A 22,363-nucleotide genomic window follows, 5' to 3' on the forward strand; every position below is an offset into this window, starting at 1 on the left:
GTTTGTAGTTGCGATAACATTTGCGCAAACCAATCAAAATATGATTTTTTTTTACCAAAAATATGTAGCAGAATACAAATTGGCCTACAAGGATGAAAAATGTTGATTTTAATTTTTTTTTTTTTTAATGTTATATAGCAGAATGTGAAAAATATAGTTTTTTTTTGGAATTGTTGCTTTTTTTGTTTATAGCGCAAAAAATAAAAACCGAACAGGTGATCAATTACCACCAAAAGAAAGCTCTATTTGTGGGAAAAAAAGGACATCAATTTTATTTCAGTGTGACCACGCAATTTTCCGTTAAAGTAACGCAATGCCGAAAAAAATGGCCTGGTCATTAAGGGGGCAAATACTTCCGGTCCAGAAGTGGTTAAAAGAGAAGTATGGGGTTATTGCATATTTATATTTGCGTTGTCCGATGCTGCATCTGTCCCCCGGCGCCTCTACACTGAGAACCGAGCAATCGAACACCGCTGTTCGCTTGCTTCTGACAGCTCCCCGAGCAGAGAGATGGTGACTGTCAGTCAGCAGCTCTCTTCTCTGCCCCCTCCTCACTCGTTGGAGCCTCTGGCTGTGGAGAAGTGGGGATCGGCCGGCTCAGACTCTCAGCGGCTCGCTGATATGCTGAGCCGAGTGTCGGTCCTGGCACCTGGCGGATCCAGACTCCGTGGTCGTGATGACGCGGTGCCTGGACTGACATCTGTGATGTCAGCAGAGAGCGGACTTCAGACCGCTCTCTGCTAGAAACAGGCCACAGGAGTGCAGAACAGACTGCACTCCTGTGATTCATTGATGTACAGCCAAATGAGCTTTGGCTGTACATCTCCTTTAAGGGCGACATACCCAGAAGTATATTATGTCTATTTTTCTCTTAACTAAATTTCTCTGACCACCTAATCCCGTTTATGTACTGCACTATTGGATTATGTGTACTTTTCTCTTGTGATATCTGCTGCTTCTATTCACAAGTACACTGCTGTTTTGTATCAAACATTTCTTCTGTTAAAAAAAAAAAAAAATGTCACTAATTTCTATTTTAAGTAATGATTACAATGCTGCTCAGAATTTGCTTACTCTTATACCAGTTTGCCACAACATTTGTTTGTGAGCCCTGTGCTTCAGGGATTATTTATCTGTAGGCCCCTTTCACACGGGATTTCCGATCAGATACGCCTGCCAGTTTTTCAGGTGGACCGGATTGGATGCTCCATGTACCCCTATGGGGCTGTGGATGTCAGCGGTGACATGTCCGCTTACACCTGCTGCTATCCGATCCGATCCGTGAAATCCAGACAGATGGTAACCCTATTTTCCATCCATCTGGAGGATCAGATGAAAATGGACAGCCGGTTCATTTTCATCCGATCTCCCATAGAGGGGAGAGCGGGGCTCTGACAAGTCTGTCTCAGCAAAGTGAGCTGAGGCGGACCTGTTATCCGCCTGATCAGCGAGGATCAGTGGAGTGATCCCCTGCTGAGCAAAGCGGAATCCGCCGGGTGGAAAGCCCGTATGAAAGGATCCTTAGGGTAAATGTAGATCCAGTACTCATAGTGCACCTTTCAGACTACATTTAAATATGATGTACTGTTGTTGGAAATGTCACCATAAATTAAATTGTGCAGCAGAGGCTTACAAATGACCCACAAAACATCCCTAGGTATTCTAAATATTGACAATTTTAGCGATTTTACACCCAATCATTTTCATTAAAGACCAAGTTCACATTTGAGGAAAAAATAATAAATGAAGATATTATTGCAAAAAAAAAAGTGCATTTATTATTTTTCCTATGTGAGACTGCACAGCATTTCAGCCCCTGATTCAGTGGATAGCAGATGCAATGTCAGACTCCTGTAGACAATTCCTCCAGCTTTCTTGCCCATACCTCTGCACGGTCTTTCTGTTTGAAAGCTGGAGAAGTGTCAGTGGGGTATGGGGGCACTTCCGTGGCAGTCCAATCAGAACTATAAACCGGCCTGCCTTGGTGGTTTGCTGTGAATGAATGAAGCAACTATATGGGCAGAAGCCCCACATAGCCACACCAATTTCGAATGTGACAGCAGGCTGCGGGGGAGAGGAACCCCTGCCCGCTATCACAAGGGAAGGGTGAGGGGGCAGATATTGGAACATGTTACATCCTAAATACAGGTGTAACATACAAAATGTTCCAAAGGTGAGCTTAGCCTTTAAGACCCTAACTTTTAGTTTTTTGGAGATAATTAATTATTCACAACTCCAATATTTTTTTTTAAGAGTAAGCAAGGCTGCACATAAATCACAGCAGAGACCAAGAAACGCATTTCTTCCAAATGCCTACATTTGATGGCTCTATGAGGAAATAGTGGATGTTTTGTCATCTCTCCTAGCAAATATCCTTTTTCTTTGTTCCTTGCATGTGATAGGCTATTCTTTGCTGAGTGAATTTTCACTTTACTTCATTCACTAAGCTCAGTGAAAAGTAATTGAGCAAAGTGAACATACTCTACTCTAATAGTACATCAACCTCAATCTCATTTTAAATTACCCTAAACTAAACAAAACATGCTAGGACAGCTCTTATTTGTCCAGTCATAGCTCCTATAGTCGTCAGTCGCAGGCAGAACTAATTACATACACTATATTACCAAAAGTATTGAGACACCTGCCTTTAAAGGAACATGAACTTTAATAACATCCCAGTCTTAGTCCGTAGGGTTTAATATTGAGTTGGCCCACCCTTTGCAGCTATAACAGCTTAAACTCTTCTGGGAAGGCTGTCCACAAGGTTTAGGAGTGTTTTTATGGGAATGTTTGACCATTCTTCCAGAAGCGCATTTGTGAGGTCAAGCACTGATGTTGGATGAGAAGGCCTGGCTTGCAGTCGCCGCTCTAATTCATCCAAAAAGTATTTTATTGGGTTGAGGTCAGGACTCTGTGCAGGCCAGTCAAGTTGGCTCATCCAAATCTTAATGGACTTTACTTTGTGCACTGGTGCGCAGTCATGTTGGGACGGGGCCAACCCACAAAGTTGGGAGCATGAAATTGTCCAAAATGTCTTGGTATGCTGATGCCTTAAGTTTCCTTCACTGGAACTAAGGGGCCAAGCCCAACACCTGAAAAACAACCCACCACCATAATCCCACACCCACCAAATAAGGTGGACCAGTGCACAAAGCAAGGTCCATTAAGACATGGATGAGCTACTTCTTTTGGGCGACAAGCATTCTGCGATTCGGTTTGTGTGATTTTACAGCGATTCGTTGGGCGACAATCGTGGCAAAATTGCACCGCGATCAGGGTGGCATTGGAAGTGATGAGGATGGCAAGCGCGTCCCGCGATTTGTGACAATTCGGGATCGGCGGAAAAAACGTGGCATTTCCACCCGCAATCCGGGATGCCTAGATGTGAATGGAGCCTAAACCTTTTTTCCCCCAGAAGTAAAGAGTGGCTAACTTGTCCTCTAATGACCTGAAAGTGAATATCTCTACATCAAGTTCACTGTAAGGACCACCTATGAATTTATACATTCATCAAATCCCCACTTAATCGACTCTTCTCCAGAGAGAATTTATTAATTTTAGCCAATCTTTCCTCGTAGCTGAACTCCTCCATGCCTCTCATAAGTTTGGGTCACCTTTTCTGTATTTCTCAATATTCTTTTTGTGAAATATTGCCCAAAACTAAATTGCAAATTCCAGATGACCGCTTACGAATGATTTGTACAACGCATATGCTTCTGGTGCTGCACAGGCGAGCTCTGCTCTGAAACCAACACCATTTATTGATTTGAGTAATGGCTCTGGTAGGGACCCTTAACGGTGACAAATAACAGCTATTCTGACAAGTTTTGTTTCAATGTAAAGAGAAATCAAGCTTAGCATTTTAGAGTTTTTAAGAAACAAACCTATGGCAAATATAACACGATCTGTCTTTGTGTGTTGGGCAGCCAGTTCCACCACCTATGCCATATACATATTGGTTGCTTTTGGAAGAGTTTTCTGCAAAATAGATACCAGCTCCGAACATTCCCCCAATGTATGCATGTCGCTCATCAAATCCTTTGTGAATGATCGCATTAATAAATGGAGATCCTGCAGAAAAAAAAAAAAGACAACAGTTAATCATACAAAATCTTTACTAGAGTTTTTATTCAAAATAAGTAAAGACTACATTAACAAGAACCAAGCTCATTAAACAGTTGCTTTGTTTGGACACATTTTACATAAAATGTACACTTGTTGAAAAAATGTATTTGGTTTAAAAATGGGTCGCACAATTCAAGATGGGTTAAAGCTATTTTCTACATTAATACAGTGCTTTGCGAAAGTATTCGGCCCCCTTGAACTTTGCAACCTTTTGCCACATTTCAGGCTTCAAACAAAGATATAAAACTGGAATTTTTTTTGAAGAATCAACAAGTGGGACACAATCATCAAGTGGAACGCAATTTAGTGGATATTTCAAACTTTTTTAACAAATAAAAAACTGAAAAATTGGGCATGCAAAATTATTCAGCCCCTTTACTTTCAGTGCAGCAAACTTTCTCCAGAAGTTCAGTGAGGATCTCTGAATGATCCAATGTTGACCTAAACGACTAATGATGATAAATAGAATCCACTTTTGTGTAATCAAGTCTCCGTATAAATGCACCTGCACTGTGATAGTCTCAGAGGTCTGTTTAAAGCGCAGAGAACATCATGAAGAACAGGCAGGTCCGAGATACTGTTGTGGAGAAGTTTAAAGTCGGATTTGGATACAAAACAAAAAGATTTCCCAAGCTTTAAACATCCCAAGGAGTATCAGACCACTGCAAATCTACGAAGACCTGGCCGTCCCTCTAAACTTTCAGCTCATACAAGGAGAAGACTGATCAGAGATGCAGCCAAGAGGCCCATGATCACTCTGGATGAACTGCAGAGATATACAGCTGAGGTGAGAATATCTCTAATTGGTTCAAAGGGGGGGAGGGGGGGTCACTAAAATACAGAGAGCACAAGGTTGATATCCCAAGGTGACACAGGAGTTTGAACTGAGGGATTTATATGAGCAACTCCCAGAAGAAATGTTTTGCAGGGGAATAGTGAGGCAAAAGGTTTCTGGAACAAAATGAATAAAGCAGAAGGTTGTTTGGGGCCTTAGGGAAGCAACCTTCTTTTAGGGGAAGGAAAATTCTGGCTTGGGTTGTGTCCAAGATTAGATCCAGGTACTATAGATGGTGTGAGGGCTGGAGAGCAGACTTTAGAAGTTTAAAGGAACTGAATCATCCCCTGGATGTTGGTAGCCAAGGTTGTAGCAAAGAAGTTTGTCCAGGTAACCTGTGACATGAATATCTGTTTTTGTAGAAGAACCAGAAGCAGGAAAATGTATGATCATTGTCCGCTGACATCCGATCCGTCAAATCTGGACGGATGGAAACCCTATTTTCCATCCGTCCAGCGGATCGGATTAGAACGGACAAACAATCCGCTCACATCCGATTCCCCCATAGAGAACAGCGGGACCTGACAGCTGTGTCTCTGCACACAGCGCAGAGACACAGCTGCCATCCGCCTGCTCAGCGGGGGATTAGCGGATCGATCCCCAGCTGAGAAAAAAGGAGTGCGCCTGACGGACTCCCTGCGTGAAAGGGGCCTAAAGGGTAGAAGCTTGATTTACTTTCTTACAGCAATATGGGCAGACATATTCCCCAGTTTAGAGAGTTACCTAATGGACTCTACCGAGGTACCCAGGAAGACCCAGCACCAGTGCTACTTATTTGTTGGGGAGAGGTTGTTCTGCCACTGAATGACTTTGACAGTGCTTCCCACGTGTGCGTCGATGCTATCGTGCATGCTTTCCGCCACCAGACCCTCACTGCTCACCACAGCGGAATGCACATAGCAGCGACAGCACACCAGTAGCACACCTTAGGACAGGCTGTAGTCACGCTGCCCCTCCTAGCACACTGCCCACAATTGCCCCTGCATTAGGAAACAATTAAATGCGCACAGCCACAAATGGGAACTTCCACTCAAGAAGGCACTCGCCAATCTGGGCTGCAGGGCTAATTTAAACCCCAGTCCCAATTTAAACCCCAAAGGGGCCCTTTGAGACATGACTCCCCCCTCAGGGGATCACCGCCCTGGAGTTGCAAAGTACCCTACCAGCAACATTTAGGATGAAAGGTACACTGGTTAGCATTGCTGGCAGAATCAAGTGCTGACTAGCAACACTACACGCTGTCCCAAGCTACTCAGCAGGGTCTGGGTATTGTCCCTCTGTGCCCCAGGGCCAAAAGTGACCAATCTGAATAAATCCCTTCCCTTTCTCAGCAGGGGTGTATAGAAAAGGCAGCAAAAAAATAGGTCAATGCCCATAGTAAAAGGTCTTCAAGAAGAGGCACATCATCATCTATAGGCACTAGCAGAAAACCGAGGATTAGCTGTGCTGGGAGAGACTATACCTGGGTAGAGAATACTAATTTTCTTAATGGCCAGTGACCATTTACCTGAAGGTGGCAGCGTAACCTAAGTCGTCAACAATATGAAGGTATTATGTGTCCTGACACATATAAGGGTCCTTTCACACGGCCGCTCCGTGTGTCCGCAAATCATCCTATTTTTTTGCGGATGATTTGCGGACATATTGTAAGTGAATGGCACTGCGGATGTCAGCGGAATACCATCCGCTGACATCTGATTTTCCTCCTTTCAGTTCTGTTCCGTTTTTTCGAATGGAACAGAACCCTATTTTTTCATCCGTGTAAAAAACGGAAAGGAAGGAAAATCGGATGTCAGCGGTGTCATCCGCAATGCCCATAGACTTACATTATGTCCGCATATCATCCGCAAACGGATGGGATGATATGCGGGCACACGGAGCGGATGACACAAATGTCATCCGCTCCGTAAAAAAAAAAAAAAAGTCCCGCAGCGGACTAAAGCAGCGGAGCGGCCGTGTGAAAGGACCCTTAGAAAGAAGTGTGTACTGAACCATTCAGTAAAGTGCACACAGTAAGTAGACAAATAAAAATATTGAACAAAAAACACAGCAAAGTAAAACCAAAGAAAACTTATATGCTATTGCGCTGCTAGATCCCAGCCGTCATTTAACGGGGCACATAAGAGGGTCAAGAGAGTGGTAGGGAACACCAAATGAACTGGATGCAGCTCCTCTCAGATTAGGTCTTGAGATCTTTACAGGCATATATAAAACAAATATAAGTGGGCGCCTCCATCTAGGTGTAGCAATTTAATAAAAAGAATAAAAGAAATAAAAATGTACTCGCTACTTAAAAGTGGATTAAGGCTTGTCATAAACCCATATAGACTTCCATAGGATCATTGTGAGGCTGCAGAGCTCAGCAGGCAAGCGGCTGGCTTAAGCAGAACTCTTGGTGTAAGCACAGCTGTCCGACTTCAGGCTGCAACATAGGCCCCAGTGGGTTTTGGTTGTAACAAAATGGCTGGGGATCCGTTCAGCACCTTCCTTGTCTTGATGATGGTGACAGAAAATGGAGGGGGCGTGAAGTTCTATATGGGTTTATGAATGCATTTTACAGTCCTTTATTCTTTTTAATAAATCACTACATCTAGATGGAGGTGCCCTCTTCTGTTTGTTTTACACAACAAAATAAAAGCCTGTGTGGCAGAGCCCCACAGAAACCCCTCACGGATTCCCTGAAAAAACAAATACATGCTGAAAAAAGGGAGACGTACCATGAAAAAGCATCCGTTCGTTATGGTGGTTGTGGTTTTCTTCAGACACTTCTTTTTGGCGATGACAAAACCTCTCTCTGAGCTTCTTGTTCACTACTTTTTGAATCTATTTTTAACCCAGAAATAAATCACAAAAAAAGAAAGCAGGATTTTCAATAAGACAAGAATTGAGAAGTTCTACTTATTTCCTAGCCTTTCTCATGTTTATACCGAAAATATGTAATGCTTGCATGATTAAGTATAGATTTTTTCTACATGGGAGAATTAGGGTGTATATATATATATATATATATATATATTAATTAGTTGTACATGGGAATGCCATTTCTACATGGGAGAATTAGGGTGTATATATATATATATATATATATATATATATATTAATTAGTTGTACATGGGAATGCCATTTTTAATAACTACATTTATAGGCTCTGCTTTCATACTTCCTGCAGCTTTATCTCATCAGTTAAGCAGGAGCATACTATTCTTCTAGTGGCTACTCTACAAAAGTCCATATTAAATGCAACTAAAATATGGAATGGCAAACATGAAAAATGTCAGTCACATCAGCTTTATTACTCAACATATGTACTAACTAAAGATATTCTATACTTTTGCTTATGTGGTGATGGCAAAGCAACTCAGAACTAATTAAACCTGAAATGACTCCAGTAAATTTACATTATCCTACACATTCCTTTAGAAAAAAAAAAAAAAAAAAAAAAAAAAAAAAATATATATATATATATATATATATATATATAGACTTCACTGCATACATATTATTTTGCAGTAATTATTTTCAGAAAAGGGTTAATTCTTTTTCTCTTGCTACAAAGTATTTCACTAAAATCAAGGACACATGGACAGGATATCCCTAGTATAAATTTTAATAAAGAACACCATTTAGCTGAACATTTTAATGTCCACTTACTCTTATGACATTATATCGGTTGAAAACTCCTCCAGCATTGCCCCCATCTCTGTGCTCACGGATAGAGTTCTGCATCTACACACGTAAAAAACAAAGATTTACTGAAGTGGCATATACTAACTGTATAATATTAGACAGGATTTCACAAGCAGATAACTTATTATAAACATTTAAAATCACAGCCATTGAGGCAATGAGGAGAGAGAGGGGGCAGGGCCAAACTGCGGCTGTGTCTGTGCATGGACACATAGAGCTGTGGTTAGGGAGCGAGCCCGCTCGCGTGCCCCCATTGCAAGCTGTTTGCTCTGCTTGGCAGGAGGGAGGGGCCGGGAGCACCAGTGAGGGACCTGAGAAGAGGAGGTTCAGGGCTGCTCTGTGAAAAATCACTGTACAGAGCAGGTAAGTATGACATGTTTGTTATTTAAAAAAAAAGCCTCAGTTTTGTAGCAAGCCATGAGCAACATAGGAAGAGGTGTGGGATCCCTATGTCCTATGAAGTAGCTCAAGAAAAGTATTTACATGTAAAACCAAAAATCCCATTTTTTGTATTGTACATCACAGGACATCTTCAAATCCATTACAATAGGGTCGTCCCACAGCACTTAATATGAACAGAGAGTAACACGGCAACAAGCCAATAGGCTCCCAAAAAAACAAAACCAGAACAGCTTAGAACCTCATGCAGCCGCTTGCAAGACCCTCTGACCAAATTACGTGTCTGCAGAGGCCCAAATGTCTACCTAGAACTTAGTAAAAGTTTGAACTATGAGCCACAGAAACTTGATGTTGAATAGCCCAGGATGCAGCAACATTTCTGGTGGAATGAGCGGTTACAGGGAACAGCTGAACATTTCCTTTGAGGCTGCAAGTCTGAGAACCAAACTGACAGATCCATTTAGAAATGGTAGATTTTGAAGCTGCTTGACGCTTCCTCAGGCCTTTAGGCAGCACAAAAGACATCAGGTTGTTGAATCAAAGCTGTTGAGGTTACAAGACCACTTTACATTGATGAATGACCAGAAAAAATCTGGTTACAGGCAAGAGCAGCCAACTCTGAAACCCTGCGTGCCGATGTAAAGGCCACAAAAAAAAAAAAAAAAAAAAAAGTCAACCTTACACGTTAAATTCAAATGGAATGTCTCAGTTGGGTTCAAACAGAGACTTCTGTAACACAGAATAATACCAAGTTAAGGTCCCATGGAATTAATGGAGTTCAGAAACCAGAGCACATGGATGGAAGCCTCCAAGATGGCAACTAAACACCTCTGGATCAACTCCGGGCCAGCTGAGACAGGAGATCGTGGAAACTGGGGCACAGAGCCAGGACCAGGCACCACATAAGGGAGGGGGGAGTAAAGGACAGGAGACATGGGGAATAAAGACACCCCACCATCCCACTGAGTACAGCCAACAAAGCGACAACCCATTAGAGGCGCTCAAAATTCCACACTGCAGGATCTCAAGGGGGTTAAACATCACCTATCTTGACAGGCACGCCACTAGGTACTTCAGAGACACGACTTCCCAGTTGGGGAACACCGCTCTGGACCTCTAGAGCACACTGCCAGTCCACCAAAAATATAATTACACAGTTTCCCATTACACAAGGTCCCAGGCTGAATGGCAACATTATAGACTGTCCATGCACGTCCATTGTGGGCTATGGGTACCATTCCTCTTGACCATGGCAATAGGCAACACATCCAGATGAAGCCGGACTCCTGTTACCAATGGGTAATTTGGGAAAAAAACAGCTAGAAAAGACAAATTGTGCAGAGACTGCATAGACATGACCATTGCCTAAGTATAATAGCAAAAAACTGAGGCTGTGCTAAGCTGGGAGAGATTATGCCTGGGTTGGGTATTCCTGTCATTTTTGCCAGTGTCCAGTCACCCTATCTCAGTGATGATGAACCTTGGCACCCCAGTTGTTTTGGAACTACATTTCCCATGATGCTCATGCACTCTGCAGTGTAGTTGAGCATCATGGAAAATGTAGTTCCAAAACATCTGGGGTGCCAAGGTTTACCATCACTGCCCTATCTCAATGGGTATGATGATGCATTGAGATGTACAATAGAGAAAGTTATATATATATATATATATATATATATATATATATATATATATATATATATATATAGCCATACACATTCATACTCACATCCAAGATCATTTCTCAGTGGATGGGCAAATTATGATGTTCCTCTGGTTATATGCAAGAACCAAAGCTCTTTTTACCAGTTGTGCTGATAGGTGGAGAATGGCAGAAAGACTATCTGGGAAATTTGGCAACCATTCAGGAATCTGATGATTAGCTCGGCTAAAGATTTATGTGCATGCAGGTATTTGGTTGAGCCAAATGACAAATTCTTAAAAGGAAAACATAACCATACATCCGTGTGTTGAACTGAGCATTCAGAACTGCTGACGGCAATTGTTTTTGGCTTCCGCCATGAAATATGTAAACCTTAGTTTAACTAAGCTAGGGAGTATAAATCACATATGCAAATGACCTATGTTTTGTGTTAAAAAGACCTACTTGGCCATTAAGAGATGGAAGAATAAAAAAACATTGAGGAAAAACCCTTCAAGGAGTTTGTCAGCAAAAGGAGATAAATACCAATGTTTATTTTGCAATTTTATGCCAGTAAATGTACTTGCAAAAAGGAATAGTCAGTATGATTACCTCTTCTTCCACCGACTGATATTCTTTGTCATCTGGCGCAAGATCCAGCAAAACAGTGCCCTGACTAACACAGTGAAAAGTCAAATAAGGGTTGGTTCCTGAAATAAAGGATAACTCAGTCAAACAAATTGTTACAGTAGCTGAGCAGAGAAAACAGTTAACAAAGTCCCAATACAGAAAGAATAGCAGCAAAATCTGCACTGAAACAGCAAAGTCTTTAAAGAGAAAGTTTTAAGTTTAATTGTGTAAAATGTACCCACACAAAATAAAAACTGGAAAATCACGTCCTTATTGCCACTGTTGAAATGCCTTATTGAAAAAACATGAAAGGCAATTGCAGTTCTGTACTACATGATGTTAAACTGTGCAACAGCAATATTGTTGAGTAGTGTTTATTTTAAAACTGATTTTCAGAATCATAACCCTCACCATAAAACCCAATGTTTCATACTTTTTATTATCATAGACCCCAGAAGGTGTTAAAAATAATAAACAGCTTAGGCTGCAATACTCAAACCTTTAATCCAAAGATGTCCACTATCTTCTGGACTGAAATATACCCAGTGTCATTCAACCCAGAGGAGATACTGTGGGTACAGGAAAACCTACAGTAAGGTGGCAAAGAGATTTCACTGGGGGCAGCTGGCTGAACCCAGAGCTGTGGCTTAAATTTCAATAAGGGTGCTACAAAAAAAAAGTGTCAGATGGTGCCCATTTTGTGTTTGTTTTATACACTGTCATCTTTTAGTGCTTGCATAGCCTAAAACCATTAAGACATTTTAATTCAAGTGATATTATACACTGCATGGTTCTACAGCCGCTATTTAGGGTACAACTTCTCTGCTGGTTAGACATGGTAAAAATTATGTAGTTATATGATTTGGAATGAGGAGGAGGGTAAACCTTAAAGCGTTACTAAACCCACAACCGTAAAATCTGTCATTAGATGCAGAATAGCATGCTTGATATACTCACTGTGTAACATGAGTGATGAATCATCTGCATTGTGTAAAAAGGCTGTGTGATCCTGAATGCACAGATCCTCCACCTCCTGCACATTCACTCTGGACAAGTCCAGATAAGCGCAGTAAGTGTAGTTCAGCTGCACATGCTCAGTTTGGTCTCTATTGCTCAGAGAACACTCCCTGGTTTGAGCGGAGCTATTCAGGTCACATGGTATCAACATCACACATATGGGAGTGTATACAGATCCTAAAAGACAGCCCAGTCCCTCCCTCCTCCTCCATGCCCAGTAACTAAAAAAGAACACAGTGGGTGGGATGTCACATCATGATTAATGGATGTGGGTACATGTAATCAGCACAGGGCCAATCAGCACTGTTCAGACAGAGAATTAAGGGTCTTGAAGGCTGATAGGACAATCATGGGAGAAATGAAAACTCCTCCTACAATCTATCAGCACTCACTGATACAAGTCACAAGACTGCTCTAATTGCTATATACAGCTAATGAGAAAAGAGATTCATCAGTTTATATTTATTAAAATAATTGCATTTCCATGTTCTGTGCACTGTAGGGTACCAGATATAGTGAATGCAGGATCAGGAGTTTAGGAACACTTTAACCACTTCTGGACCGGAAGGTTTCCCCCTTAACCACTTCCCGTGAATCGACATACCTGTACGTCAACTTGGAGAAGCAATTGCAGGCATCATCCCAGTACTGTTCTTTAAAGCCGGCAGTCGGCTTTCAGAAGATAACTGCCGATTGCGGCTCGGGAGCTGCTCGGCCGTTATCCTAGTGAGCGGGAGGGAACGTCCCCCCCTCCCGTTGCCTTCCGCAGCTCTGCCTGGGTCTCCTGCACCACCGGGAGACCTGAGCAACCAGCCGGTATGTCCGCTGGCGCATTGGAGTCCCGAACAAAGTGGATTCAGCTTTGATCGGGTCTCAGATGTATTAACCCAGAAGTGGCGTCATGACGCCACTTCCTGTTTACTCGGCAGCTAATTGCGCCGAATTTAAAAAACTGTCAGTATTCAAAAATGCAGATTTTAGCATTTTGAATACTTTGAAGTGCTGTGGAGGGGGTCTGGGGTCTTTTAGACCCCCAATCCCTCCATAAAGAGTACCTGACATTGCCTATTATGGTCACAACATGTTTACGCTCCTTGCGACAGCAATAGAAGTGATCAGATTTAAAAAAAAAAAAACAAGGCTAAAAAGAAAAATTAAATAAAATAAATTGGAAAAAACATGTTTTTTTAAAGTTCCCCTGTGACCGTGAGCTCGCACACAGAAAAAAAACGCATATGTAAGTCACGCCTGAAAATGGTGTTCAAATCACTTGTGAGGTATCGCCATGGTCGCCAGAGGGAGAGCAATAATTAAAAAAAAAAAAGACCTACGCTGTAACTCTAAACTGGTGACTGTTATATTTTTTTTTTAAAGCTTTGCCTGTGGAGATTTTTAAGTACCCTAGTTTGCCGCCATTCCACGAGTGTGCGCAATTTTTAACCGTAACATATTCGGTCTCTATTTACTCGGCGTGACATCATCTTTCACAATATACAAAAAAATTGGGCTAACTTCACTGTTTAGTTTTTTTAAATGCAGTGAAAAATATTTTTTCCCAAAAAATTGCATTTGAAAGACTGCTCTGCAAATACTGCGTGATCAAAAAAAATATTGCAACAACCGCCATTTTATTCTCCAGAGTCTTTGTTTAAAATTATATATATATATAATTTTTGGGGGTTCCAAGTAATTTTCTAGCTAAAATAATGGATTTTTGTAAGAACTTACCGTAAAATCCTTTTCTCTGAAGTTTATTGACAGACGCAGCTCTGCTTAATCATAGACAATAGGGTTAGGCTCCTTCCACTAGGGATAGGCACTAGGCGGAAAAAACTTGTCCACGCTTATAGGGGCTGTCCCAGACAGGCATAACCCCTCAGGCTCTGCTATACTGCAACTGTTGCAAGCAGTGACAGAAAAAGACCCCATAACTCAAAAGTAGAGGGGCGGGTGCTGCGTCTGTCGATGAACTTCAGAGAAAAGGATTTTACGATAAGTTATTCCAAAAATCCAGTTTTCTCTATCGTTCATTTACAGACGCAGCTCTGCTTAATCATAGACCATAGAGATGTCCGAAAGCAGTAAAAACATGAGGGGTGGGAACAAGACAGGAACAAAAAACCTGAATGCCCCAATGGCCAGCGTAGCCAACCAGGTAAAACAGAGCTCAACCAGAAACAACAGAAGCTCCACCGAAATAACGAACCCTCAAAGAGAAAACAAAAAAAGGAGGTTCTCTCTTAAACTGCAGCCTGCAAAACCTTGTGGCCAAAAGAAGCATCTGCTGATACCAGCACATCTACCTTGTAGAATTTAGTAAAGGTACGCACAGACGACCAAGATGCCGCCTTGCAAACTTGTAGCACAGACGCCTGATGGCAAAAAGCCCAAGAGGCACTCAGCACTCTAGTAAAATGTGCCTTCACTGGAAAAGGAGGAATCTGACCCTTCAGTGAATAGGCCTGTACCACCGTCTGTCTGATCAATCTGGAAATGATTGCAGCAGACGCAGCCAGTCCCTTACAAGGTCCATCCGTAAGGACAAAAAGAGCATACGATTTTCTGAAGGAAGCAGTGGTCTCTAAGTAAACCCTGATAGCCCAGGCCACATCTAAAGAATGTAAGGCATACTCCTTAGGATGCAGAGGTTTAGGACAAAGGGAAGGCAGTACAATGTCTTCATTTAAATGAAAATCAGAAACCACCTTAGGAAGGAACGACTGATTAGGTTAAAGTACCACCTTATCTCTGTGAACCAGCAGATAAGGTGAGCGGCAAGACAACGCCGCCAATTCAGATACTCTGCGGGCAGAAGTGATCACCGCCAATAAGGCAACCTTCTAAGAAAAAGCAAGCAGCGAAATCTCCCAAATTTTCTCAAAAGGAGGCTTTTAAAGAACAGACAGCACCAAATTGAGATCCCATGGTGGTAACGGGGATCGCCGCGGAGGTGCCAAATGGCGCACACCTTGAATTAATTTTTTTGGATAAGGACGTGCTTGGCTAATGGGCATTGAAAATAGATAGCCAAAGCCGCAACTTGGCCTTTGATAGTACCCAAGGCCAACCGCTGTTCAACCCCTTTCTGTAGCAAAGCAAAAACCCTGGCGATAGAAAACGAGGGTGTACTTTCAGCAATTCACACTATGAAATGTATGATTTCCACGTGCGATGATAGATCTTTCAAGAAGTCGACTTCCTAGCCTTCAAGAGAATGGGGATTACAGATTCAGAGACCCCTATCTCTCAACACCTGACTTTCAACGGCCATGCCGTTAAAGCCAGCGACCGTAAAGCAGGATGGAAGATCAGACTTTGACACAACAGATCTTCCCTGAGAGGAAGCCCCCAAGGGGTACCGGTGGTCAATCTTATGAGGTCTGCGTATCAAGACCAATGAGGCCAGTCTGGAGCCACCAGAATGACTGGAATGTTTTCCACCTCTATCCTGCGCAGAAGATGCGGCAGAAGTTTCAACTTCTGTATAAAAATGCATAAATCAGCTGATACTGATCCCAAGGAGCCACCAGGGCATCTGTGGCATTGGCCAGAGGATCTCGAGTCCTGGCTACGAATCTCTGCACCTTCTTGTTGAGACAGGAGGCAAACAGATCGACCTTGCGGGTCCCCCACCGAACGCACAGTAGGTGAAACACCTCAGGGTGTAGGGACCACTCCCCTTGATCCAACACCTGACGACTCAAGTAATCCGCCTGACAGTTTTCCACACCTAGGATATGGACCGCAGGGGGCTGGAACAAATCTTTCTGCCCAAGTCAGAATCTCAGCCACCTCCTTGGCTGCCAGGACACTCCTGGTGCCCCCCTGGTGATTGATGTAAGCCACAGCCGTGGCGTTATCTGATTGCACCCGAACCAGACAACAGCGTAGGCGAGTCGTCCAATGACGCAGACAAAGTTTGATTGCTTTGAGTTCCAAAACATTGATCAGAAGTGGCTGGCATCTGTGGTTACAACCCTCCAGAACAACGGAAGGAAGGACTTGCCGTGGCATAGTGCTGAAGACTGCATCCACCACAATAGAGCAGACTTGGTGTTGTGGCTCAATTGAATTAAGGAGTCCAAAGACTTCGGGATCCTTGTTCCACTTTATCAGAATCTCCCTCTGCAAGGGTCTTGTATGGAACTGAGCAAACAGAACCACTTTGAAGGTAGACACCATCAGACCCAAAGCTCGCATGCAAACTCTGAGGGAAGACAGCTTGTTGTCCAACGACGACTGAATCGACTGTAGCTTGTCCGGGGAAAACCCTCGCCAAGGCTGAATCCAGAGTCAGGCCTAGGTACTTCAGTCTCTGGACCGGAGTCAACGCAGTTTTTTTTAAATCAATGTTTCAACCGAACTTTTGTAGAGTTTGGACAGTGACCTCTAGATTCTCCAACAGAACCGAATGAGAGTCCGCACTCAACAGGAGATCGTCCAGGTATCCCAGTACCGCAATCCCCTTCCGTCACAGCAATGCTAACACTGGAGCCAGAACCTTGGTAAACACCCTGGGAGCAGAGGCGAGACCAAAGGGTAATGCCACAAACTGATAATGCTGCTCCACTACTGCAAAGCGAAGAAAGCGCTGGTGTTCAGCGTAGATAGGGATGTGTAGATATGCATGCTTGATATTTATGGAGGCCAAGAAATCTCCCGGATGTAGAGACGCCACTACTGTACGGATGGACTCCATCCGAAACCTCTGTACCCGCACAAAGAAGTTTAGGGCTTTGAGATCTAGAATGGGGTGCACCTTGCTTTCTTTTCTGGGCACGGTGAACAGGTTTGAATAAAACCCCTAAAAGCGTTCCGAAGCTGGAACCGGCACAATCACCACTTGCGACAGCAAGTCGTGTACTGCCCCTCTCAAGTCCCTTAACCTGGCTGGGGACAACAATAGAAGATTGGACGGGAAGAACCTGTTTCATGGATGAGACTGGACTGTGCTCTGAGAACCTTCACAAAGTTTGCTTTTAACATATGACCCGTTACCACATGTACATGGCAGGATAAGGATTCCACCCGTCTATCCACTGGATCCGAAAAGGTTGGCGACTCTACCACCAGGACCAGAGTCGCTTTATTTAACCTGGCCACCGGGGAGTCCACCTTCGGTTGTACAGTCCACCTATTATCCACCACCTCCGCAAAGGGATAACGGTGCGCACAACGCTTAGGAACCACCAGCATGTGCTTAATGCGTTGCCATTGTTTATCCACAATAGAGTAAAACAAATTAGGACAAGGGAATACTTTACCCGATTTGCGATATTTGAGGGAGCCAAAAGACACCTGCGTACCTGATGCTGTGGTTTCATCAGCCATTTTAAGAGTTTCCCGCAAACTATCAAATTTTCCACCAAGGCGCGTTCTCGCGCGACAGCGGAGGAGGACAAGTCCTCTTCACCGCCAGAATGTGAAGACACCGACCCCTCAGGGTGGTCTGCGTCTGCGGCAACCATACCTGTGTCAGTGAAAAATTGGGTGGTACCCTGCGCTATCACACTTTACAAAGTATTTTCAGGGGAACAGCTGCAAACACCAAAAATGACAAATCCCTAATGTCAAATAGGCAGACAAATAAAGAAAAAATTGTGCTGGGCAATTCAAAATAAATGTGCTGGATCTCAGATAGAATATTCAGAATGTATGGTGGGTAAAATTAAATCAAAGGTGCACTAGTGAAGAATACTTAATGTATAGAGGTGACTCCAAAAGCAATAAAATGATGTAAAATAGCAGAAGTCTACAATAAATGTGATAAAAGAAGAAATATTTTTATGTCCTAAATCCCGTGAATAAAAGTGAAAAATATGAGCACAATTAGTGCAGTAAACCGGTAATTAACTTCAATCTCATCAATACAAATGAAAAAGATAATATTAGAGTGCTGGATTGCAAGCGTAATATATGAAATATTTTATAAAAACCAGGTACTAAATCTTCTAATTATGCTTAAATGATGGAAACACTCATGGGAATCAAACTAAAAAGCTCAGGCAAATAATTACTTTAAGACAAATAGCGTTGGGACTAGTAGATAGATTGCTAACAAAGGCACCCAAAGGTAAGTCCACGGACTCCTCTTAGTGTTAAAAAAAAATAGCATATTGATGAGTCTAACGAAGTCCATAAGTGAGGTTCTATAGGAGTTAAATAGACAGGGCACTCTCCAGCTGTCTCCTCCAAAGTTTTCTCAGTCAGTCCAAGGCAAGAGGGGGGGGGGGGGTGTGTGTGCACGATTAATCGTCAAAATTAGGTTTGCACAAAAGTTATTGCGTCTACAAACTAGGGGAAAGATTTATGTCATTTTTTTTTCTGCTAGTAATGGCGGCGATGAACGATTTTTAGCGGGGCTGCAATATTGCGGCGGACAGGACAGATTGGACACCTGACATTTTTGGGGGGACCAGGGACATTACTACAGTAATCAGTGCTAAAAATATGCACTGTTACTGTACTGACACTGGAAGGGAAGGGGTAAACACCAGGGGCGATCAAAGGGTTAAATGTGCCCTTAGGGGGTGCTTTCTAGGCATGCACCTAGGGGTCTCCTACACTGGGACCCTCCAAACTATCAGGGCAGGACACACACTATCCCAGGACCCTTACAGAGTAGGGATAACAGGGGAGACCCCAGGGGTCTCTGCTGCATTCTCTGCCCTGGGACCCCCACCAGACTCTGGTTACCTAGAGCAGAGAGGGAGGTTATATACCAGCTGAGGATGGCCCATGGGCGTAGCCAGGTGTTTTTTGTTCTGCCTAGTCCTTCTCCTGGAGGAAGCACTATAACCCACTAGTTAAAATTTATAGCGCTATGTCCGTCGATGAACAAAAGAGAAATTATTGCAATGTGAAATGCAACTAGAAGTTTTGCCTGTCAGAATTGACGGGAAGGTTTGGGAGGCTGCAACAGGTATGTAACTCTACTTTATATCTGCAGTAGTTTATTTTATGATTTTATTTTTTATGACACTAGTTCTTTTATGTTGAAATTTATAATTCATGTATGTTACCGTATTTTATGGATAACAGGCAACAGGCCTTACTTAAAAAAAAAATCACTATTTGTATATTTGGAAATTGTGGAACATAAAATGTGGAATAACAATTATGACGACACAGATACTTGCTTACCTTGCTGGCCTCCTAGCAGCCTTTCAACTCCCTTTATCAACTTGTGTCTGTGGCCATATGCATTAATTCCAATTTCCTTTAACTCTTCATGACCCATGTCTGCCAGAACATCCAATGTTATCTAAAAAAATGGCAAAAAACCCACAAACATTATCATACCTAAACGATAATTGGAGCCTCTCAGATTTATACAGCATGGAAGGTCAATTACTACTTCAAGGAAGCTAAACCACTGTACATATTTTGTCTGAAAACCCCCCAATCATAGTAGCCATAAAACCTACACGTGTTGCCTGCATGCTTGCAATTTGCCTTCAATGTCTGTTTATAAAGTCTGGTATATATGAATTATACTGATTTTAACTTGTAAACAAGTGTCCAGAAGTGGTTAACAAACTCTGAAAGCTGTAAGGGAAAAATAAAAAAGCAAAGGAAAAAAATTGCAAAAATGATCCGGCCAGCTAAGTTTAAAAGTGGAGCACAGGGCTTGGCAGTGAAAGGGTTAAAAAATCAATGGGGACTGTTTGACATTTAGGCTCGGTTCACATTGGTGTGATGCAGGAACCCTGCGAATCCACTGTGGGTTCCCGCATTGCACTCGACTCGCTGGTAGTTCACACTGCCATATGCAAACAGCTGGGAGTGTCAATACAAAGTTAATGACACCCCCAGATCAGTTCGCATATCGCTGTGCGAACTGTCCATTCGAACAGGAATCGGATCGCATAGGTGTGAACATCCATGCGATCCGATTCTGGTGCGGACTAAAAAAAGGGTCCTGCACAAGTTTGGTCCAAATGCGATGCAAATTCAGACATACAATATGTATGGCTGAATTCACATCACACAGACATCGCATGCGATTTGCAGAGCAGTGCGGTGCGAAACACATGAGCTCTCTGACATCGCTACAGTGTGAATCGGCCCTTACAAGAATAATAGAGATTTACATATAACAGCAGAAGGAGAAATGAGGTCCATGCGGCGTACAGACCTGGCCAGCTGCAAGCAGTGCTTAGGGGGTGTGACGGTGTTCACCGTCACTGGGAGTGAGGGACAGATACTTGAGGGACGCTAAGAGAATGGTTTGGATGGCTTCAGATGGGACAGTATTATCTGTCAGCAACATCTCTCGGGAAATATATAAAGATAAACAATTTGACTGTTCAGATTGCTAGAATATTGCAGGAATGTCTCATAGACCCTTGCTAGTGGTGTGGGGTTTGTTATTGGTAAGTGCCTGTATTCCATTGTTCTATTGTTTCTGTCTGCCTTAAGATAAACTTATTATGGGATGTATATGTGTATGTGGATAGGCTGCTAAGGGGGAGGGGGGATTGTCCCACAGTGTATATCTCTTTGTGCATGTGTGTGAATAAACAGTTTGAGTTCGTCTTACCCTCAATCTAGAGTTCTGTCTATTATTGGGGGAATATGCTACAAGGGATTGCTATGCTCTTCATACCCCCTTGGATAATCACTAAGCTCTTGTAAGAGCTTGTTCCTGCTTCACTCGATGGGGAAAGAGAGGTTCACCCACGGGAACCTGGAGCCTTGTCTTAGGTCCAGGGTGGGTAGGGGACGGCGAGACCCCAACCAAGCTGCGGCGGTTCATGGGGACTGAGGTGGTTATGGTGTCTGGAGGAGTGCTTGGAGCCCTCGGGAAGCACTAGGAGCATCCGTCAACTGAGATACCAAGTTTGGGTGCCGGCTGATTTGTTACAGGGGGCCTTTCAAACCACTGGGGAAACTTGAGAGTCAGAAAGGTTGTGCCAAGCTTGAAATAACAGGACAATACAAATCAAAATTGTCAACTGCAGCTTGATATATTAATAATCATTTGGACGTATTTTTTTCACTAATAACTTTTTCTATTTTTTTTGGATTTTTTTTCTTCATATGATCACTCTCAAATTGCATAGTTAGAGAAACACCAAGTATTTTTCTTACTAAAATATAATTTGAAACAAGAAAAAAACAGGTGCACTCTAAATTGTATGTCTATTTTAGCAAGACAACCGGTATCAAGTAAGGTTTTTGTCATTTTTAAATGTGCTTCAAAACACTAGTTAACTATGCAAGCAAACAGGAAAAAAACATTGCTTCTGTTTTACCGTGTAAGCGCAAAGATAATGGACTTGGCATCTTTCCTACCTGTTCAGTTTCAAAGATATCCCGAAGGTGTTCTAGGCCCAGACTTTTCAGAAATTGATTGATGTTCATGTCAAGACCTACAACTGTAAAAAAAAAAGTTTATAGAACAATGTATTTCTGACAGAGGAAATATGCAGACATCTACAGAAACCAATCTGATCTCTTACACAATTCCTTATGGCTCATTACCAATTAAAAGTCACAAGGCTTTATTTATATCTGCTACTCTGCTATACAGAATAAAATAAATAATCACTACCACCGAGAACCTAGTTGCTGAGACAGGATATTCAGTATATATATATATATATATATATATATATATATATATATGCCCATAAGCAACAATGGACATTGGTAAAAAAGATTAGAATAAAGATCACGATTCTCGGTGTAACATCATCCTTTACATTATACAAAAAAAAATTGGGATAACTTTACTGTTTTAGTTTTTTTTTAATTTATTAAAGTGTATTTTTTCCACCAAAAACTGCATTTGCGCAAATACAGTGTGACATAAAAGATTGCAACGACCACCATTTTATTCTCTAAGATCTTTGCTAAAAAAAAAAAAATATATATATATATATATATATATATATATATATATATTATAATGTTTGGGGGTATTAACAAAAAAATACTGATTTTAATTTGTCAACAGCAAATGTCACAGAAAGGCTGGGTCTTTCAGAGGTTAAACTGCCCTCACTTACAGACGGAAGTTCACT

General features: G+C 42.3%; 1 protein-coding gene across 2 annotated transcripts in view; it reads right to left on the reverse strand.

The window, feature by feature from the left end:
* Window positions 1-22,363, reverse strand: part of TNKS (tankyrase) — a 330,445-nt gene that overhangs the window by 4,619 nt on the left and 303,463 nt on the right. For both annotated transcript variants that reach the window (XM_082255809.1, XM_082255808.1), the window contains exons 20-25: window positions 21,633-21,715; window positions 19,479-19,599; window positions 11,301-11,398; window positions 8,612-8,686; window positions 7,678-7,783; window positions 3,885-4,071 (exon numbers count right to left, since the gene is read on the reverse strand). In XM_082255809.1, the coding sequence (XP_082111935.1) occupies window positions 3,885-4,071; window positions 7,678-7,783; window positions 8,612-8,686; window positions 11,301-11,398; window positions 19,479-19,599; window positions 21,633-21,715 (670 nt within the window). The remainder of the gene's footprint in view (window positions 1-3,884; window positions 4,072-7,677; window positions 7,784-8,611; window positions 8,687-11,300; window positions 11,399-19,478; window positions 19,600-21,632; window positions 21,716-22,363) is intronic.

Source organism: Pelophylax lessonae (genome assembly GCF_965119305.1).
Source record: "Pelophylax lessonae genome assembly, chromosome: 1".
Classification (NCBI taxonomy): domain Eukaryota; kingdom Metazoa; phylum Chordata; class Amphibia; order Anura; family Ranidae; genus Pelophylax; species Pelophylax lessonae.